This window comes from Pelecanus crispus, chromosome 9 (assembly GCF_030463565.1).
Source record: "Pelecanus crispus isolate bPelCri1 chromosome 9, bPelCri1.pri, whole genome shotgun sequence".
Classification (NCBI taxonomy): domain Eukaryota; kingdom Metazoa; phylum Chordata; class Aves; order Pelecaniformes; family Pelecanidae; genus Pelecanus; species Pelecanus crispus.
This window is the reverse complement of record NC_134651.1, coordinates 27,783,413-27,804,018: the sequence shown is the minus strand read 5'-3', so window position 1 is coordinate 27,804,018 and position 20,606 is coordinate 27,783,413. Positions and strand designations below refer to the sequence as shown.

General features: G+C 43.6%; 1 protein-coding gene across 1 annotated transcript in view; it reads left to right on the top strand.

Annotated features, from left to right (window-relative positions):
• DGKD (diacylglycerol kinase delta) overlaps positions 1–19,979 on the top strand; it is a 41,050-nt gene extending 21,071 nt beyond the window's left edge. Inside the window, exons 9-29 of the mRNA XM_075717177.1 lie at positions 1,545–1,653; positions 2,432–2,571; positions 3,312–3,396; positions 3,941–4,035; positions 4,135–4,234; positions 4,387–4,660; positions 6,514–6,675; positions 7,457–7,585; positions 8,579–8,675; positions 9,611–9,721; positions 10,472–10,568; positions 11,341–11,448; positions 12,081–12,194; positions 12,623–12,757; positions 14,821–14,972; positions 15,757–15,868; positions 16,035–16,127; positions 16,492–16,611; positions 16,947–17,064; positions 18,301–18,431; positions 19,602–19,979. Of these exons, the coding sequence (XP_075573292.1) occupies positions 1,545–1,653; positions 2,432–2,571; positions 3,312–3,396; positions 3,941–4,035; positions 4,135–4,234; positions 4,387–4,660; positions 6,514–6,675; positions 7,457–7,585; positions 8,579–8,675; positions 9,611–9,721; positions 10,472–10,568; positions 11,341–11,448; positions 12,081–12,194; positions 12,623–12,757; positions 14,821–14,972; positions 15,757–15,868; positions 16,035–16,127; positions 16,492–16,611; positions 16,947–17,064; positions 18,301–18,431; positions 19,602–19,691 (2,572 nt within the window). The 3' untranslated portion in view covers positions 19,692–19,979. The remainder of the gene's footprint in view (positions 1–1,544; positions 1,654–2,431; positions 2,572–3,311; positions 3,397–3,940; positions 4,036–4,134; positions 4,235–4,386; positions 4,661–6,513; positions 6,676–7,456; positions 7,586–8,578; positions 8,676–9,610; positions 9,722–10,471; positions 10,569–11,340; positions 11,449–12,080; positions 12,195–12,622; positions 12,758–14,820; positions 14,973–15,756; positions 15,869–16,034; positions 16,128–16,491; positions 16,612–16,946; positions 17,065–18,300; positions 18,432–19,601) is intronic.
• Positions 19,980–20,606: the final 627 nt, after the last annotated feature.

The window sequence follows — 20,606 nt, the reverse complement described above, 5'->3', positions numbered from 1 at the left end:
GCTCTGCCCTGGGATCTAGATGACATTTCAGGCTTGTGTAAAGAAGATTAAACAGATTACACTAGAATATCTATGGATAAAAAAAAAGTGAGCACTGTGGAATAAATTCCTTTTGTGTATTTCTGCAACTCTGTTTAAAAAAAAATTTTGGTCTCTAGTTTGCTCCCTCCAAATGTTTCTCTGTTGCATCAGATTTGAGTAACTTGTCATGAACGGGTGCTTCTTATAATAAGAGCTGGCACAAGGTGAATTTCCTTCATATTTTTCTAAATGTGACTCAAAGTCTATGACTAAAACCTGTAGATGCAGGGTGCTAAATCTGGGAGTGTCCGCTCCTGGATGAGTGACCATTAGGTTCTTCTTTCCTGAGAACTGCTGTGGTTTCTTGCCATGGTGCATTGTAAAATACTGGCCTTTAAAACTGCAGCATGCTGTCCAGGGGATGCGTTTGGCTGATAAATAGTTTATAGAAAACTTTTTAAATTAAATAGTTTTCTTCTTCCCCTCCCCAGCTGGACTGACTGTAGAGAGGAATTTTGCTTTTAAGCAGGAGAGAAGGGAAGGGAGGGAAGCAATTATTTTCTCAAGCTGTGGCGCACACTACTAAAACAGCTGCTCTTGTTTGCTTTCTTAAAAAGGAAATGGTGGTACAGGGTAAAGGCTGCTTGTTAATAATTTAAATATTCTCAACTGGTGCCAGTCAAACTGTACCATAAGATGTTGTAATTTCTGATAGACATTTTTCATGTGTCAGCAGTGCTTGAAGAAATAAGGATTTTCATGTACTACAGTAAATCCTGTTTAGGTAATAATAAAAAAAAAAATACATACAAAACCAAAATAAAAGCAGGCAGTAGTTCTGGAACATGTTCAGCAAGAAGCACAGTTTTAAACAGCTTAAGGCGAGGTTGTTTTTAATATTCTGGAAAGGGTGAATAGAGAAATTCACACTTGTCTTGCTGGTGAGTTGTTTGCCTGCCTGCAGGACAGACAAGGCGCCAGAGCGCTGATTTATGTTGCTTTCCCAGAAGAAGGACTAAAGCTTGTGAGGCTTTACATCCTCTTACAGTTGTCTACTTACTGAATGACTACATAAAGTTCCTACTCTTCAAGCTTTGCTTTAATTGGTGTGGCCTTGAGTGCGAAGGCAGTGACATCAGAGCACTACAAACAGTGACAAATAACTAGTGTTAGGCTGAATGCAGCAAATCTGCAAAAAGGAATTAATTCAATGGATAATGAGCTATCACGTGCTTGTTTCCTCTTCTATTCAGACAAAAGTGCCCTGCTTTAGTAGAGGAGTGTGTCTGGGACATATTTCTAGAGAGAATAGCCATTGTAAATTGCTTAGCTGTATTTATAATTCCTTATTTATAATAATTTTAATTCCTCTCTAATCTGACAGTGGCCCATATTCATTGTGAAATCAGAGACTACTTTAAGCAAATCTGCCATATTTATTACCTAGATTGGAATTGTTTATCATTTCTTTGTATAGCAGCTGATTGTTCTTCTCTCTTGCTTTTTCTTTCCGTTCGCTGTAGTTTACGCTTATTCCAGAAATTTGACACTTTCCGGATTCTAGTTTGCGGTGGGGACGGAAGTGTTGGCTGGGTTCTCTCCGAAATTGATAGCCTCAATCTTCACAAGCAGGTACCTGCCCAATGAGCTTAGTTAGATGAAAGAATGAAGGAATAACAACAGCTTGGGTTGAAGGGGACTTTCTTTGATCATACAGACGTACTTTGCCCCAGGACTGAAGCCAGTGAAAGCTTACCACAGCAGTGCTCTTGGGGTAATTTTCTGCAAGAAGCAGTACCAGACTAATTCATTATTCCTATCTCCATTGCTCCCTGACAACTCCCTCTTACAAGATGCAGCTTTTGAAGTAGCTCTGAGTTATTCCTACTCCATTGCCAGCAGAGACTTACGCTCAGAAAGGGCTGCAGTTAGAAAACTGGGAGTTCCACAAGGGTAGTGCTCCTCATCTAATCCCTTTAATTCTTGTGGTGGTGTTTCTGAGTCCTGGGATAGACAGAAACTTCATTGGAGTAGAGGTATCATGCAGTGTTTAATTTGTTTCCATTTTGTCTTGGAGAGGGCTATGCTAATTTTACAGAAAAAGCAATAGCACCACCTGATGGTTAAATAAATACATCTGTAGAAGGGGTTACTTTTAGTAAGATGGTCCTTGAGATGATAGCTGTAATACACTCCTCTCTCAATCAACAACTTAAAAGTAGAGGAAATTTTTCCTTACTTGCATGCTCTTCTGGCTGTTTTCCCCATCCAAGTACTTTCTTCTCCCACTGGGACTAGCTGTTTCTCAATGACTGGTTTGTGTAAGGAATCAGTCATGTAACTTGTGGCTGTTTGTGGCTTGTGTTTTTCCACTTGAATATCAGTTTTGGTTTCCTTTTCTCTAATGCAGTGCCAGCTGGGAGTGCTGCCCTTGGGAACAGGGAATGACCTTGCCCGTGTGTTAGGCTGGGGGTCTGCTTGTGATGATGATACCCAGCTCCCACAGATCCTTGAGAAGCTGGAGAGGGCCAGTACCAAAATGCTGGACAGGTGAGTAACCATCACTAACATCTTCCCCTCCTCAAGGGTTGTGTGAAAATACCCTTCCAGGAGAACTGGGCAGTTCTTGATTCTATCCAGCTGCTGGACTTCTTACTGATGCCAGTTAATGTTTTTTCTTTGATAATCCTCTGTCACCCTTTAGCAACAAAAGGTAGTCTGGCTTTCTGTGTCACTGCTGCAGAATGGTAATGAGTGAAATTGATGTCCAGTGTCCTCTCTTGTGTTCCAGAGTTCTCATAAAATGAATTTGACAGCCTTACAGTTATGATTTATTTTTTTAAGCTAATTTTTTTCTTGGTTAATTTGAACCAATTTATCTTGAGTTTGGCTTAGAAATGAAAACTGAATGCAGAAATGGACATCTTTACCTCTGGTATTGATATTACCTATATATCTTTGTACTTTTAAAAATGCTTCTTGTCTTTAGAGTTGCATCTTTGCATCTATTGCGCTGAATCAAGTAATGCCGATAGAATTTCTGTGAGAGAGGGAAGAAGTACAGAGAAGGTCCTTGTGCTGTAGGATACTTGTTCATAGTGTCATCCCTTCCTCTTCCTGCAGTTCAACCCCTCTGCAGTTCCACTGCAACCCTATGGCTTTCTTACATCAGTTGTGCCCCTGCCAAAGTGCAGTTTGTTCTGCTTGAGGTTCTAAACTGTTATGTCCTTTGGATAAAGGAGGAAATCATCTGCCTTGTAGTGACAGCTATGATGTCTCCTTTTCAACAGGTGGAGCATCATGGTATATGAAACCAAACTCCCTCGCCAGGCTTCCACTTCCACAGTCACTGAAGATTTCAGTGAGGATTCTGAGGTACCTCATGAGATGCAGAGGGCAGGGGACTGGGAGCAATGGCCTCAGAACAGACAAGATAGGAGGCAGTAGTTGAGTTGAAATAGAGCAGGCCTGAGCTGTGACTTGGGTGAAGCAGGAGCTGCAAAGGTTCTGGGTCTTTAAGTCAATGAAGTATTATGGAGAAGGATGGAGGCTGGGTTACCAGAGTCAACAACCATAATGGGGAATGGGAGGAAAATGCTTTGGAACAGGACAGAGAGGAAATGATTGACTTTTATCTGCTGTCGAGACATCATGTTATTGAAATTGTGGAAAGCTGCATAGCAGTCACAAGAACCGTAAAAACCCAATTGTAGATCCATAGTTAATCAGAGACTCTAAGAACTGCACTGCTGATGATTTCTAGGTTCAGAATTAGTTTCTTCATCAAATTTAGATCTTCAGTGGGTAACTGAGCCCTGGACCGCAGAATTTTTCCAGGGCAAAAAGAGCCAGGGTTACACAGCATATGTTGTAATGTTGGGGAGCAGCACCCCAGTGGTTTGTTTCTGACTGTCACTAGGTGCAGAAGATTCTCTTCTATGAAGACTCTGTGGCTGCTCATTTGTCCAAAATTTTGACTTCTGACCAGCACTCAGTGGTCATCTCCTCAGCCAAGTGAGTACTTAGAGGACAACTGCTCTAAGTGAAAGTTGCACTGTGAAAATCCTGATACAATCCTTCATGACTTTTGTTTTCACTGCCTTCTTTGTCTAGGGTGCTTTGTGAGACAGTGAAGGATTTTGTGGCTCGAGTAGGGAAAGCCTATGAGAAGGCAACGGAAAGCTCAGAGGAGTCAGAGGTCATGGCCAGGAAGGTAAAATTGGAAAAATTGTTTGGGTTTCTACTTCTGAAGTGGAAAACTGCTGTGTGCAGAGAACTAGGACAGCAGCAGTTCAACAAGCACTAAAAGAATGAGCTACCCAGTCTACTGTTAGTTCTACTCAAATGTTCTTCTTCGCCTTGTAGTGCTCTGTCCTGAAGGAGAAGCTGGACTCATTGCTGAAGACACTGAATGATGAATCTCAAGCGTCTTCATCTCTGCCAAACCCTCCTCCCACCATTGCAGAGGAAACTGAAGATGGTGATGGGTCAGGCAGTGCTTGTGATTCTTCTAGTGACCGGTCACTGGGCTCGTCATGTACTGCACGGCCCCAGATATTTCGTCCCCGAGAACAGCTTATGTTGAGAGCCAACAGCTTGAAAAAAGCCATTCGTCAGATAATAGAGCATGCAGAAAAAGGTAAACTATTAGGAGTCCTGCTCGTGACTTGTTACACAGTCCTGAGAGGCATAAATTTCCTTTATTCCAGAGGGGAGTAGGGTTCTTTATTAAAAACAGCTTTGCTGAGCTAGAGAAGTAAGCCTGGCTATTTAGTTTCAGTACCATCTCTGCCAAGCCCACCTGTTTGAAACACTGCTTGGTACATGACCCTGAAGTTCAAGGTATGTTCTCTCCCATAGGGCTGGTTTAGGAAGTTGCTGCCCTCCCACACTCTGTTCATTTGCATTTCCTGTCTGTCCCCACCCATACCACAATTGTGTCAGCGCAACTGTTTGTGTGGCCTTGCTGTAAAACAGATCTGAAAATACTTGGGAAAAAAGTATTTTAAGTATTTTAACTTGGATTATTTCAGAAATCTGTTTATAGTACAGCCCAGCAAAACAGTGGAGTGGTACAACTGCAAGAGAGGGCAGGAACTTCTTAAATGAGCTTTGTCACTGGGAAGATGTTATAATACTGCACCTTGATGCAAATCAATTCTGTTCTGATGTAACTTCCTAGGCAGGTGACCTTCTCCACATCTTGACCCTTATCTCTCTCCAGCCCCTCACACCCATAGCTCAAAGTTTCATTTCCTTCAAAAGGCGTCAGTCTCCCAGATGTTAGTCATAAACTCAGTGGTTTAACTTAGACCAAAGGAAGTACTTAACAGCTTATTACTGTTTAAATGTATTACTGTTTAAATTACTTATTAAATGTGCACTATGAACAACTATGTAGTCAGTTACAGATCATTCCAATGTTGTGTGGTTTTCCAGCACTGCAGTATTGTATACAACATATCCTGAAGGCAAAGTTATACAAGATGATGGAAGTTGAGCAAACAGCTTGCTTCTGGTGAAGTAGAGGTCTTGACCTCGCTGCTGCCCCACTGCTGCTGCTTACCTTAGGCCAATTTGATATTTGTTGGAGTTCTTTTGGAGCCCAACCAATTTGCTTAATCCAGCAGGAAGAGTTTATATTTCTGCTGAGCTAGTGGGTTGGATTGCATTGTGGGTAGTTTTGATGAACTCCAGAGTTAGCACAAGGGAGAGGAAGAGACTGAAAGAAGGGGGGCTCATCCCCCTGCAGAGGCAGTGAGCTGGTAGATCAGCTCAGGGCTGTTCACAGAGCTGTGCCCTGTGAGGGGTTGCTGGGGAGGAAGGCCTATTGATTACACACAAAGGAAGTTTTGGTTTCTTTAGGCAACATGCTAGCATTTAATTCTTAGCAGCTCTTGGACAAACTCCTTTTACATTTCAAATGTATTTGTTCAACTTCTCCAAACTGTTTTTCCTCTTCCAAAGTACGTAATCTGATTCTTTCCTTTGTTTGTATTGTTTTTTTACCAACTGCTCTTTTCTTCCTCCTGATGATATGTGTCTAACTGCCCTTTTCGAGTGGCTTATCCTATTGCCCCAGTACAGATTAAGCAAACAGAAAATTCATTAAATTTATCATTTAATGTCCATCTGGTTAGAATTACTGGCAACATCTAAATGCAAATAAATGTAAGCCCATCACCTGTAGCGCAGTTTACATCTCAGGAAGCCTGAGTACCTGTACCATTGAAGGTGGACACTTCTATTTAGAGCATCACTGCTAAAGAGCTCAGCAAAGAAAACAGGAGGCTAAGCCAGCCCAGTTCCAAAACCTCTCCAGAGCAGAGCTTAGTTGAGACAAATGATACAGGAAAGCTTTTTGTTATTCCTGTTCTTTCCCTTAAGAAATCAGGGTCTTTAGAGTCCCATCTTATTGTTATTTACATCAGTGGGAGGTGTTCCTTGCTAGAAGAGCTGTGAGGCACTCACCTACTTTCTCTTTCCTTACAGCTGTAGATGAGCAGAACGCCCAGACCCAGGAGCAAGAGGGCTTCCTCCTTAGTCTCTCAGCCTCTGAAGAGGGCAAGGAGCTGAGGAACGAGGATAAAATCTCCCTGCAGTCATCACACAGCAGCAGCTATGGAGTGTCCAAAGGGAGGAGCCAGCGGAAAGGTACTGCTCCAGGGCTGTCACCATGCAGGTCTTGCCTGCGAATTATGATTCTGTTAGTTGTAAAAAGTGGGGGAGGTGTTATGTGTATTACCTTCCAAGTTCTGTTTTTCTCTAATTTGAATGATTGTTCTTCAGATGCCAGGTCTTGCATGTTTCTGTGCTCTATCCTGTGCATCATACACCCCACTTTTCGCTACACCTCTGATGGCTGGTCCATGATCTTAGCGTATGGAGCCTAGGATTCAGAAATTTTCTTGCACCGTAGCCAGTTATCTGGGTTTTCTTGGCTTTCGGTACTTGGACAAGGATGGCTTTGAGCATTTTTCATGTCATCTACCTGATGACATTTCCTTGTAAGCCCCTGCCATCCTTTGCAGGTGACAGAGAACGGAAGCCAGTTTGGTTTAATAACTGTGTTACATGAGTAATTTGTTAGAGATCCCTGATCACTGCAAATATATTTGGTATTTAATCTGAGTATTGATTGGGAGCCAAATACCCTGTCTGTTGTGCTGCTGGCACCAGCTTTTTCTCATCTCCATTTCTAATATTTGCATGTGGCATTTTGGTACCTCCAGTCTGCAAGGTTTTCTGGCTGCACATATGCCACATCTCTGTCTCTTAATGACTGGTTCTGTCAACTCTTTGTTTTATGGTGGCTAGAGTGTCTTGCTGTTGAGTGATTCCTAACCCAGTCTTGCTGCTTGGGCTGTGCTTCTATGCGCTGGTCTGAATCACAGTGTTATGTTTGTCAATAGCATGTTTGTGTTTTGTTTTACAGCGTCCAAGTCTCCTTGCGAAAGACTAATAAACAAAGGAAGTTTGTCGCTGGGCAGCTCTGCATCTCTTCCTCCCCAGACAGGAAACCGGGACAACTTGCCAATGCTGAACACAAAAATACTCTACCCAAGTAAGTGTAACACCCACCGCTTCCCACTGAGGCAGCCAACTGGAGTACAGGTGACAGCAGCACAGGCTGCAGTCTCCACATGAAAACATGAAGTTGTCCTGCCTGATGTCCTTTTGTGCAGGGTCCACTTAGAGAGAAATCCCTTTGTGGATAACTTTCCACTAGGGCTGAAAAGTGGAGACTTGGAGAGAGCTGTAATAGTTTCCAGTTTGTAGCTGAGACCTAGACACAGATTTTTATTCACACTGTGCAGTGGCAGAATTTAGATGCCAATTACAAGGAGATACTGAGCTCACAGTAACCTTGAGAAGGCTGATAGGACACTGCTGAGAGAGGTTTCTGAAGAGTGGCAGCCATAGACTAGGAGCAGCAGTCCCTTCATGTGGAGGCTGAAGGCACTGGAGGTGCACAAAGCCAGCAGAATTCCCACCTTCCACATCTTGTGTAGCGACTTCTCCCCATCACCATGGTGCTGTCCTTCCACCTCTTCCCCCAAATTACTTGTTCAAATTGTTTCTTCTGGAAGCAGCTAATTTCATTTCTCTCTGACAAAGCTACTGTTGTGGGTCACCAGCTAATAATTTAAGAAGCAGAAGGCAGTAATTCTTGAGCAACTTGGAGAATAACTTCAGTCCTGCTCCTCTCTCTCTACTCACTGAAGCAAGGATGTTGCATGTCTCACCCTGGAACAAAAAAGCTACTGCAGTGAATACACTCCTATTTCCCGTTTCCATGTGTCTGTACAACTGTGCTGCTAGCCTTAGGTGATACCCTGTCAATCAAAACCCCTCTAGGCAGCCCCAGAAACTCTTCTCCTTACTGAGAGAGCTAAGCCTTCTGTGGTGGAAGAAAGCACTATTGCTATTTGCTTTCCACAGTGAATTACAAGAGTTAATATACTCTGCCCTGTCATCTTGTCTCTGAGATTGAAGTTACCTGTTTTCTGTTTATTATTATTAATCACACTCTTCCCTGTGGTCAATTTTCCAACAGATATCCGTGCTGGTATGTCTGGTTCCTTGCCTGGGAGCTCTGTCATCAGCCGATTGTTGATCCATGCCGATCCATTTAACTCTGAGCCTGAAAATCTGTGAGTATGCCCAGGAGGTTGAAGGGAGGGAGTGGGCGTTTCCAAATGGACCTCAACAGAGAAGCAGATTAATTTCTAGAGCTAAATAACAGACTGCAGCAGCCCAGAGTTATGTAAATGAATTCATATGCTGGGTGCCAGTGAGGATCAGCTTATGTAGTTATACATGCAGTGACACATCTGACTCATGGTAGAAGATTTTTAGATTTTAGGTGAGAATAAAATGTAGATCAGTCTTCTCCCTACACTCAGAGATGACTCCAGCTTCCAGTTAGTAGACAGTAACCTGTGGGGGAATCACTACCCTTAACAGCATGGAGGCCCGAGAAGGGTCATGGGCAGGCCACAACAGGGGAGGCAGTTGGGAAATGCGATGTGAAGACTTTCTCAGGCTGTTTCTGCTAAACAGTAGAAATCCAATGACTTAAAAGTTTTTTTTCATGGGGTTCAGTGCCCCTGAGATGAGTAGCTGACACTTCCAAGCTCATTTGTCAGGCTCTCTGTAGGTAACACCTTTTATATGTGTGTGTGTATATAATATATATATATGTGTGTGTAAAAGCACATTGGTAATGTTTTGTGAGGCCTTTTACACAATGCCAGTGACCAGCAACATTGCTTTTTGTAAACGAAGTGTAGGCTTCTTAGTGTGTTTCTGTGGCAAGGGGAGAATTCCTCTGCAAATGTTGCAGCTGTGAAGTCTTATGGACGGAGGCTGCAGGCCAGGGACCTCTGCTCAATAGCCACTTTTATGGTATTCTTTGTGGGTTTTAGGCAGTTGCCAGCAGTGCTTATCAGAGCACCTTGGCATACAGCCTTCTTGTTCTTCATCTTTTTATGCAAGAGAGTTATGAGGTGGCCAGAGGGGGCATGTGAGATGTGTACTGAATGGTACGTAGACTTAGAAATGGGAGTTTTGTTCTTTTGTTTGGCAGTGAATGTTACACAGAAAAGTGTGTCATGAATAATTACTTTGGAATTGGACTGGATGCAAAGATTTCTTTGGACTTCAACAACAAACGTGATGAGCACCCAGAGAAATGCAGGTGGGTTTGGCTTTGGCTACTGCCAGAAGTGACTGAAACCACTTATGTTTCTGTGTGGTTTTGAAGCCAATTGTGCAAAAGTGTGCTGAATAGGTATATTCTCGATCTTGTCTGCATAATCTTCTTTCAAGGCTTGAAATCATAATGGAGGAGATTAGCTACTGATTTATTACTGATTCATTATGCTGTTGTGGCTAGTATAAGATCTTTGAGTAACTACATTGGTGTGGATTTAGTGCATCAGTTCTATTTACTTCATGATGTCACTCAGATTTTTCTCCTGGGCTTGCTGTTTAGCTATAAGTGAATCACATCTCAGCTCTAAATGCCACAGAGGCCTTGATCCTAACTTAATACAAACCACAGGTTTTGGCCTTTTGAATACCTGGGCAACTACAGGATGCTTTGTGTAGCCTGCGATTGGTACATTTGCTATATTTGAGCTAATACTGGAAAATGCTGTTGATGTCCTGGTGTATGAGATTGACAAGTCCCGTGCCAGGGGAATCTGTGTATGTTTCTGGTAGTGTGTGTTATCCAGTCATCCTCAATTCATACCTGACATTTATTGAAAGTGGAGTAGTTTCCTAGCACAAGCAATGACTATTTTGAGCCTTGACCCTTTTGGAAGCAAAGCACCTTTGTGTTTTAGGATGTAGGAGGTACCATTTCAATGTGGGATTTTTTTTCCATCTAAGTGAAAAGGTAAATGCTTATGCTAACTTTTTCTCTTTTGATTTGCCCCCTTAGAAGTCGTACTAAAAACATGATGTGGTACGGAGTATTGGGGACCAAGGAGCTGCTACATAGAACATATAAAAACCTGGAGCAGAAAGTCTTGCTGGAGGTGAGGAATTAGTATGGCCTTCTGTTGCTAAAACTGGGATGCATAATTGCATCTCCTTCAGACACTTTGATTTTGGCGTGGTGATTCTGCTTGGTGAAGTTAGGGTGTTTCCCTTGCCTGGCTGATACAATGTACTTGCTGTATCTCACCCTGAGCTAGCTAAAAATGGCTTTTCCTGGTTCTGGGAGGTAACTTGTATTCTCAGCCTGCAAGGGAAGTGTCATCCTGCTGGAAGGTATTAGCTGTCCCGAACTCAGTATTAGGATACATAAGATTGTTATGTTACATGTGGTATCTCATGTGAACACAGCATTTTAGATACTAGGTGCAGTGGAAAGCTGTTAATTTAACTACACTATAATGTGCATCAAACTGGAAAAGAAGTACTCTTGTATGGGTCACATACAACATAAACAGGTAGCTTGCAGGAGGAGACCCTCATCTCAGAAGACTGCGTATTGCAGAATTTTTCTTCCCTTTTCCGGAGGAATAAACCAAGAGGCTTTGCCAAACCTCTGAGGTGTGCCCTATTCCTGTTTGGGGAAAAGAAGCAACAGTATCTCTCTAAAATCCATGTCTGCCAAAGGAGAGGTGGTTCATGAGACATGAATGGATATGTTCTATTCTGCTAGGCCAAGAATAAAGTGGAGGAAACCTGAATTAATTTATTACTAAGTTGTGCAGTCTGCTTTCTGTTCTTAGAGCACGTGCTCTGGCAGGAGGGGCTCTCTCTTGCCGTGCTGAGAGTAATATTACCTTCTTTTCTGTACAGTGCGATGGAAGGCCAATCCCGTTGCCCAGTCTCCAGGGAATCGCTGTACTCAACATTCCCAGCTATGCAGGAGGCACCAACTTCTGGGGGGGGACCAAGGAAGATGATGTGAGTATTCTCTAAGGCAATGCAGGAAGTGTTTTACTTACTGTTGCTTTTGAAGTCATAACCCCTGAGAACAGTGCTTGGAAGAAGAGGGAAAGGGGCCTGTCTGCATGTACTTTCTCTGTGAGGTGGATACAATACTGAAATCCAATCATCAGCAGCTTCGTATCCAAGCAGTCTGTAGGGATTCGGGGGGGGGAACCCACCAAAAAACCAAACCAGATGCTGTCCTGGTCATTTGGACTTCTAGGAAGTGCCTTAGATTGACTTCTCCCCTCAGACTGCCTGAGAAGTAAAGCCTCTTGAAGGCAAAGGGAGTTAGATCCAGTCAGAAACATTGTATTATTTGAGATGAAAAAGTGCCTACTCTCATGAGAATAATTATTGCCTTGTGGCCTACAGCCTTTGTGTTTGGATTATACTTTAGCTGCCATTGGAAGCACAGTGGGAATATTGAGGCTCCTTTTTCTTCCTCCTAGCTCACTGCAAATCTTCACCTTCTAGCCTTGTTAATGTTATAGATTAAAAAGCACAATTGAAAGCTGACCTCCAAATCTTCACCAAGAGGGGGTAAAGGAAACCTCTCCAACAGAGCTGTATGTCAACTGAATTCTCTCTCCCTTGTATCTGGCTAGACATTTACAGCCCCCTCCTTTGATGACAAGATTTTGGAGGTGGTAGCAGTGTTTGGTAGCATGCAGATGGCAGTGTCACGAGTGATAAACCTACAGCATCACCGGATTGCACAGGTATCAGTTGCTTTTGTGAGCTCTTCTTGCCTCCCCCATCTCCAATTTGTGATGTTCATGCCAATTTCAGTCATTAAGCCCTCCTTTGTGCTCTTTCTTGTCCATGGAAAGAGCATCCACCAGGGCTGAAAATTAGCATGTTCAGGAGCAATTTGGGCATAGAATTGTTTGCTAGAATTCATTGTGGTAGGAGTTAGACCATCAATTCAAATACAGATTTGTAGTCCAAAGACAAAGCAAATGGTCCCTGCTGCACAATGCAGCAGGGCGTGCAAGTCGTGCCCTGCCACCCTGACACCCAGGCACATGTGTCTGTAATAGCAGCAAAGCTACAGTACCTGGGGAGGTGCTTTGGAAAGAAAGAGAATGCCTTATGCTTTTGGAAGATCAATGTTCTGGAGCTTCTCTGACACAGTCACTTCTTGCAGTGTCGGACAGTGAAGATAGCAATCCTGGGAGAAGAGGGAGTTCCTGTGCAAGTGGATGGAGAAGCCTGGATTCAGCCTCCGGGTTACATTTGGATTGTTCATAAGAACAGAGCACAGACCCTCACCCGAGACAGGGTAAGAGCAGCCTTGCATACACTGTGTAGTACACACATGTTTCAATATCACATATTCCTGGAGAGCGTGGCAATGGCCACACATGAAAGCGTATCTTTGTGAATGTAAGAAGCGTACTTTGCTGCTCACCATAAAACTTTTTGGAAAGAATGTGATTAAACTTGCATTCACCACTTGTGAAATTGCATAAATAAAGTTGTTTATGCAAGCTTATTTTGTTTCCTTTTCTAGGTGCCTTGTGACAGCGTTTCTTAACACGCTTGCATGCTGTTTTTCCCACAGGATGCCTGCCTCACTGAGTGCTGCAGATTGTCTAGATTCAGCTGTTCAATATTTTAATTTCTAATTATTGTTCAGTATGTGGCTTATACTTCATTGACCAAGTAAAGCAGTGTCTTATGCCTTGTTCAGCAGTGTGTGTCTGTCTCATCTCATAATTTTCAAATATATCTAAAATATATCTGATGAGTACCAGCACATAAGGAATTGTCCTTGCCATTTTACTGTATTACTGAATGGTGATAAGCCAAAGGAAAGGATAAAGGCCTTACTGTAGCACAAACAGGCTTTATGCTTCCTCCCGGTTCCTCCCAGTATGCCATCCCACTCCTCAATGCCTGCAAACCCAGTCTTGCAGGCATGGAATTGCCGCTGAGGAAGAGGTTCCAGTTTTGCAGAGCAACTTTCAGCTTCTGTCTTGACTGTTGCCTTATCCTTATTTTTCCTGCTGTCCTTTCGATCATTGTTGCACATCCCTTCCTTCACAGAGCAAATCTGTCCTATTCAGTAGATGAAGTGGGGTCCTCTCTTCATGTGTGACCCTGCATGTTTGGTAGCATTTTTCAAATGTGATTTGGGATATTTAATTTCCTAAACTGAAGGTGGAAAAACTCAAATTCCTTTGTGTGGCCTCATCTGGACCACTGAAGAATCATCAGCAAGGCTGAGATCAGCAGATAGCTTGCACTGAGCTGACAGAGCCTGATTTTGGTCCTGTATGAGGACCAGTAGGGGAAGGGAATGCTTTACCACAGGGCTTCACAGGTATTTGCAGGTGCAGGAGAATGGCTTGTCCCCAGAACCTTGGGTTGTCCCCAAAGGCAGTTGTGTTCTAGTGGACACTGGTTTTTCTGCTCCATCTGTCTCCTCTCTCTACGCTTAGTCCTGTGCTCCTTACCTAGTCTGTACTCATCTCATTTGACTTCCCAGACCCAGGATCCATGACTACCATTTTCTTTCCCTTTCCCATCCACCCATCACACTCAATCTCCTCTCCATTTCTGGCTCCCCAAATGCTGGGTTTTTTTTTTTTCCCATGAAAACTTTGCACCCCTGCTTATTATCTTCATCATCTTCTCTGAATTATTTTCCGATTTCCCTATTTCAGCCTTCCCCTCCCACAGCCCCTTCTCTTGTCTAACCTTCTCTCTTGCCATTTCTTGTGCTCTTGATCCATCTCTCCTTGCCCTGAGGCTCTGTGTTTCAGTTTTCATTCTCACCATTCCCAATTTTGATCCTTCTGCATTGGATCTGTTTTACTTCTTCCTGTACTGCTAGCTGATGCCAGCAGGAATATCAGTATGGGTGCAAGTGGGACAGGTCCTAGCTCTGAGTTCAGCTGCTTGTCCCACCAATTACTGGGGAAGCCCAGTTTACTTCCAGATAAGGTATAAGGAGGAGCCTTGAACATTTTTTAACTTCCAGCTCTGAGATGTCACTTGAAGAGGTGTGCAGTAATACAGAAGTGTAGAGGCAATATAACTACTCAGAGAAAAGGCTGCCACCAGTAGGGAAGTGATGGATTTTGCTAGTCTGGCCCTCAGAATTGGCTTAGCAATTTTGACTAAAACTAGGCTTAAGCAAAAATTAAGTCAAGGCAAGCATGTGGCATGGAAAACTTCAGCCCAGACAGCTAGTTAGCAAAGTTATAAGCAGCTGAACAACTGGGTCCTGCAATGAAAAGTGTCTATACCAGATTTACATGTTTTACAGGCATAGGCACAGCCATTGTTTTTTATAGGAGCTTTATAAGGTATCTTATAGTGTGCTTGCTGTGTTTTTAGGCATTTGAGAGCACCCTGAAGTCCTGGGAGGACAAACAGAAGTGTGAGCTGTCCCGACCCTCCTCTTTCTCTCTGCAACCAGAGATCATGTCTGAAGAAGAATCCACCCAGATCAACCAGTTTGGTCAAGCTGCAGGTGCCCTGATCCACAGGTGGGACTCAATTTGCTTTTGGTGAATAGAGCCCTCCTTTGGTGCCTGGAGTTCTTGTCCTAATCCCTGTTCCTGGGGATGTTTCTGTTCATTATCTTCTGCAGTGCTGGTCCATGTCACTGGGGGTTACATCATTCATTATGCACTGTCCCAGCTGCACAAGGACTGAAGTCAAATAAACTTTCTTAGGTCATTCTGAACAAAAAAATGTTACTTTCATGAGCAAACATGGATCCTTTAATCCTGAAAGAACCCATTATCTTTGAATATCGATGATTTTTATCAGAAATGAAGCAAAGGCCTCTCTAGGAGCTCAGATGACAAGTCGGGTTCTTATAACCCTGATGCCCAGCAGAGATTTCTGGAAGAAGTCACTGTATACTCACCTGCTCATCCTTTACTCGGACATTCAGCTCCTTGGTCTGGGCCTCAGAGAGAAAATTCCCAGAGTCACATCAGAGAAGTGTAAATTAAACTGCCATGTGTGCAGCTGCCTTTCACATCACTATGGCCATACTAAAATGTCTAGGTTGTATTTCAGACTGATCCCAACTTGTGTGCAGAATTGAATATGCACCTGGAGTTGTGCATGTGAAATCTGCCTTGCTTTGCCTACGCATGCTCACGATAGCAGGGAGAATTGCCCTGCTTTGCCAGAGGCTGTGCCCCTCCCGTGCTTTATCCCTGCTCTTGTCACTCAGATGGGTATTAAAAGGAGATACCCAGTCAGAAAAGATCTCCTGCTTTGAGCATATGCTGATGCAATCTGTAATTCTCTCTATAGCATTCGGGAAATAGCCCAATCCTATCAGGACATGGAACAGGAGCTTGCCCATGCTGTCAATGCCAGCTCCAAGTCTATGGACAAAGTCTACGCTAAATCCAAGTCTACAGAGGTACTTCACTCACTTAGCATCTCCCATTTTGTCCTTGTTCCATAGCTCTTGGTTTTCCTTTCTGGTTGACCGAAAGTAGGCCTTGCTTGTCTAAGACTTCTTCCTTTTCACTGCTCAGACCTCTGCATTTCCAGGCTTAATTTGCGCATGAATTGCTTCCCTGCAGGGTCTGAACTGCAGCCTTGTTGTAGAGATGGTGAATAATGTCAAAGCCCTCCATAATGAGACAGAGCTGCTGCTGGCGGGCAAGATGGCGCTGGTAAGAAGCACAAAGCAGGAGTAAAGCAGCCTCTCACTTTCTCTCCTCTCCTCCTGTTGCCTTGGCAAGCAACATTTTGCTGGTCATGGTCTTCTTTGTAACAAGTCAGTTTAAATGTTACCATCGAGTAATTAGGATGGTGTTGCTACATAGGCACGATGAGCAGTCAGGCTAGCTTGCGTGGAGTTTGGAGCTCAGAAAAGATGAAAGTCATTAACTTGGTAATGTCTGGGCAGAGTGCCTGCTGTGCACTTCCTTTTAAAAGGAAGAACTGCTTTGTTAGCTAGGAATTTCAAGGCAAGGGCCTGACTGTGTGTTCCGCCATATGGCTTTTAACTCTGCTTTGCTTCCATTTCTGATCCAGCAATTAGATCCTCCACAGAAGGAGCAGCTCCAAGCAGCCCTGGCAGACATGGACCTCCAGCTGAGGAAACTAGCAGACATCCCCTGGCTGTGGCAGCTTATGGAGCCCTGCGATGAGGAGGTGAGGAGGACTAAGGCTATGTTTTCCTAGTTGTTCTCTTTTTCACTAGATGGCTGTGAGTGTTTGACTTCCTGTGAATATACGACTGATGTGAGAAAAAATTAAGAAGGAAACTTGACTCCCTAGGGCTAAAGAAAGTAATTTCCTGCTAAGGTCCCTTGCCTGACATAGGATCAACTTTCTCTGTTTCCTTTCCTGTCTTGATCAGAATGAGTTTAGAATTTTTTTTCCTCTCTTGCAAGGTCATGAAGCTGACCTCGACAGTACTTGTTCCTCTTGGTCCGTTCCAATCAATTTATGACTATTTGCCTGTTTTTCCCTTTTTGTTCTTACAGAACCAGATGCTGGATTACTCTAAACGCAGCCGCAGTGGCAAATTCCGGCTGGTGACCAAGTTTAAAAAGGAGAAGAACAACAAAAATAAGGAAACTCACAGTAGCATGGGATTGCCGGGTACCAAGTCTGCTCATTCATTGTGTCTCTGTCATATCAGTGTGGTCACACCGCTACCTATTCTGTCTGTTTCCTCTGATGTTGTCTCCTTCTTCTGTTTGAAGTGCATCTGCCTTTTCTTGGAGGTTCAGTCTGTCTTTTTCACGTGGCAGAGTAGCTTATTGCTCCGTTCTAAGTCATGATTCCCTAGTACCGCGCAAATATTCCTGAGCAGAAACAGGAGGTACCCTCTGAAGAATTCTGCCTACATCCAGACATTTTCAGGGATATTTTAGGGGGTTCTTAGTGAAGTCAATTTGAGGATTTTGACATTTTAGGTATCAAAACGACTGTGGAGCCCAAGTCCGCATAACTCCAGCCTTTTCACTGCTAATTCTCTGTGATATGGTTAATGATGTTTTTCTCATTGATTCACCCTCAGGCTTTAATCAAGTTTCATGCCTAATTGGCTGGGGATCAGCATCACCACAGGTGCACCCTGACCTTTAATCCTACTGGTCAGTAGATAAAAACTGGCTATGAATCAACAAACTGTCATTCAAGACACTTTCTCTCCAGTTGGGTTAGTTGATTTTTTGATTATACTCTCTTATGAAGACTTTCTTCTAAAATTCAGAAGTACTACCTGTTCTGTGGGCTCCTGGGTCCTGTCTTCTGCCACGGAGTTGTGGGTACAGTCTCCTTCTGTCCGACAGGCTGGTGCTCATTCATTGCCTCCCAGAACTTGGGAACTTTATTAATCTCTTATTTAGAGGCTGTGCAAGGTGGAAGTCTAAACTCTTCCTCTCTCCCTCAGACTTGGGGGAGAGAGGTTGCTATTTTGTTTACTGAGCACAAGTGCTTGTGCACAACAGCAAACTAATCTGTGCTTAATTCTTCATGATATATTTTATGAATCTGTTGTTTTGTAAGCAGAGGAATATCAGTGAACTTACTCTTCTTAAACATAGGGGTAAACTTTAAAAAGCATATCCAATCCCATCAAAACAACCATGCACTTCCTCCTGGCTTAACTGCAGCTAGCCTCTGCTTAAGAGAACACCTTTTACCTTTCTCTGCCCTACCTCCTTTGTTTGAGACTGTAGGTCATGCTACCAGTCCTTGCCCTCTCTTTGTTTTGAGGCTGTGGTACTGCTTGCCCTCCTTCTCTGGCACTGAGTGCTGATGGTGTCCTCATCTGACTGTCTTCTGGGATTCTGGGTACTCAATGCACTCCTGCTTTTCCATCTCTAACAGTTCACCTCTGGGGAACGGAGGAGGTTGCGGCCTGGCTTGAGCATCTCAGTCTTTGTGAGTATAAGGATATCTTCATCCGGCATGACGTCCGGGGCTCTGAGCTCCTGCACCTCGAACGGAGGGACCTCAAGGTACTTTGATGATCAGCTCATGAGAAATAGCCAGCTGCATCTGCATGATCTTCTGTGCTGAATGTGCTTGGAAGTGGTCTGCCCGCTGTTCATTCCACGTGCCTTGGCAAGATGAACGGCTTCATTGCGGCCTCATTTTATTTTCTCACCATTTCAGGTCACCTGATTTTTAACAGCAGGGAGATAGAACAGCTAGTTGAGGGACCAGCTGTCCAATTCTGCCACAGCTTCCTGGAGACGTAATACAGTCCAGCACACAGATTGCAGATAGTGTTCTTGAGAGTCTCTGATTTTAATGACGGAATGGAAGTTTTCAGCTTCTCAGCTCTTGTACCATCTTTGCAGAACATGCTGTGATTGCGAAAATTTGGTTCTTATGTCGTAGTCACTGGACAAATAGATCGTCACACTTCTTTGTTACAAGAAAAAAAATCATTGTGGTTTTTGATGAGGCTGCTAGGTGGAGAGAATCTTTTTAAATAGTGCTTAGTAACTACATTGCACAACTTTGCATCTCCTCACCAGGACATGCTTTCTCTACAGAGAAAAATTGCAAGTGGTGGTTCTTTACATGTACAAGAGACTTGTGTCATTATTCTGGTGACTTGCATATAGCAGAAAAATACTTTGTTGTAAAGCAGCGCATGGCATTTTTTGAATGCCCCTTGGATCTTCATTTGTGATTTTGACCATCTTCCTGTTCTGAGGTTTGCTGTAATCTGTGTAGCTGATTCCTCTGCATGCCATCCAGCTACAGCCTGTGTTTTGTTGCATGGTACCCAAGTGTTCACACATTTATTTGATGTGACCAGTGATGGGTTGGTTCTTCCTGCATGTTTTGGCTACTAGCTTAGGTCCTTGAGATCTGTATGCTCTTTCTGTTCTCTTGCTTTGGCCTTTAACAGTCAAAGCAATTTGCATTTCTGGCTAATGGTCTGCAGTTGTTTCTCTCCATTGCTCTGTGCCTGCTCTGTGTTCATTGCCCTGTCATGCTCTGATAGCTTTTTGACACATTATTTGATGTTCCATATATAACCATCAGGTTTGTAATCTTTCTGGTTGGTTTCCTCCTCTCTTTGTAACTGGCTGACTAGTTTGTAACCATTGCTTGGCCACCTGGAATTTCCCCCCTGCCTCTCTCCTAAGGTAAGGTTTTCTCTTTTCTTCCAGGACCTGGGTGTGACCAAAGTGGGTCACATGAAGAGGATACTGCATGGGATCAAGGAGCTGAGCCGGAGTACTCCTGCCAGCGAGGTTTAGCCTCTCTTTTCACAGCCTGCGTCTACCATTCCCCCTAACTGCACAGCAGTCACCTCACAGAGCAGATGTGCTCATGACTGTCTCTACTGAACAGCCAAACTGTAGCTGTTCAGAGCTCATATCAACCAAGCATGGTGCTACCTTTTTTCCTGTGGGGTACGGCTGCATCCAGTCGAGAGGAACCTTATCTGCAGTCAGGCAGAGCCTCCCGGAAGAAAACTCACTTGCTGTTTGAAGAACCATGTCCTCCGATGTGGGAAGTTCTGGTTCCAGTGACAGTGCAGGACTCCTGAGAATTGCAACACAGCTACCTTTACTGGATAATTTCATCACAGTAGAATTATTCAGGGCAAAAGATATATTGGCCAGTCTTAGTTCAGGAGCATCTGACAGTATTTTCAGACCCAAAACTTTCCCGCTCATCTGTGTGTCACACCTGTATCTTAGAGCATTTACATGGGACAAAACTTTGTGTCCTTGTGTCTTACTAATTCCTTTTTAATGCACCTGTAGTTGCATGTGATTTGCATCAGAAATTCAAAGCTAGTACAGGCCTCTTGCTGATGAATACCCAGTGATTCTCACTCACTTATGCCTTGCAACAAACAATGCATGTGGTTCAAACAGCAGTTCACACAAGCTTGCAGGGGTCTTCCACGGGGCCTGGCTCTCCGCTCCCAGCCAGTGGCAATGGTACAACCTTTAGGTTTTCAGGCATCCCAAAGAATTGTTCAGAAATTCCTGGCAGTAAGGAAACACAGAATTCTGGAGAGCCAAAAGGTTACAGGAGATCAGCTCTGACCTTCCCCCTTCTGAATTCATCTTCAGGAGACTGCGTGAAAGGGAGAGGAACACTAACTGGATGTTTGGGCTGTATGAGAAATGTAATGTAGTGGAGTGAGGTATGGAACAATT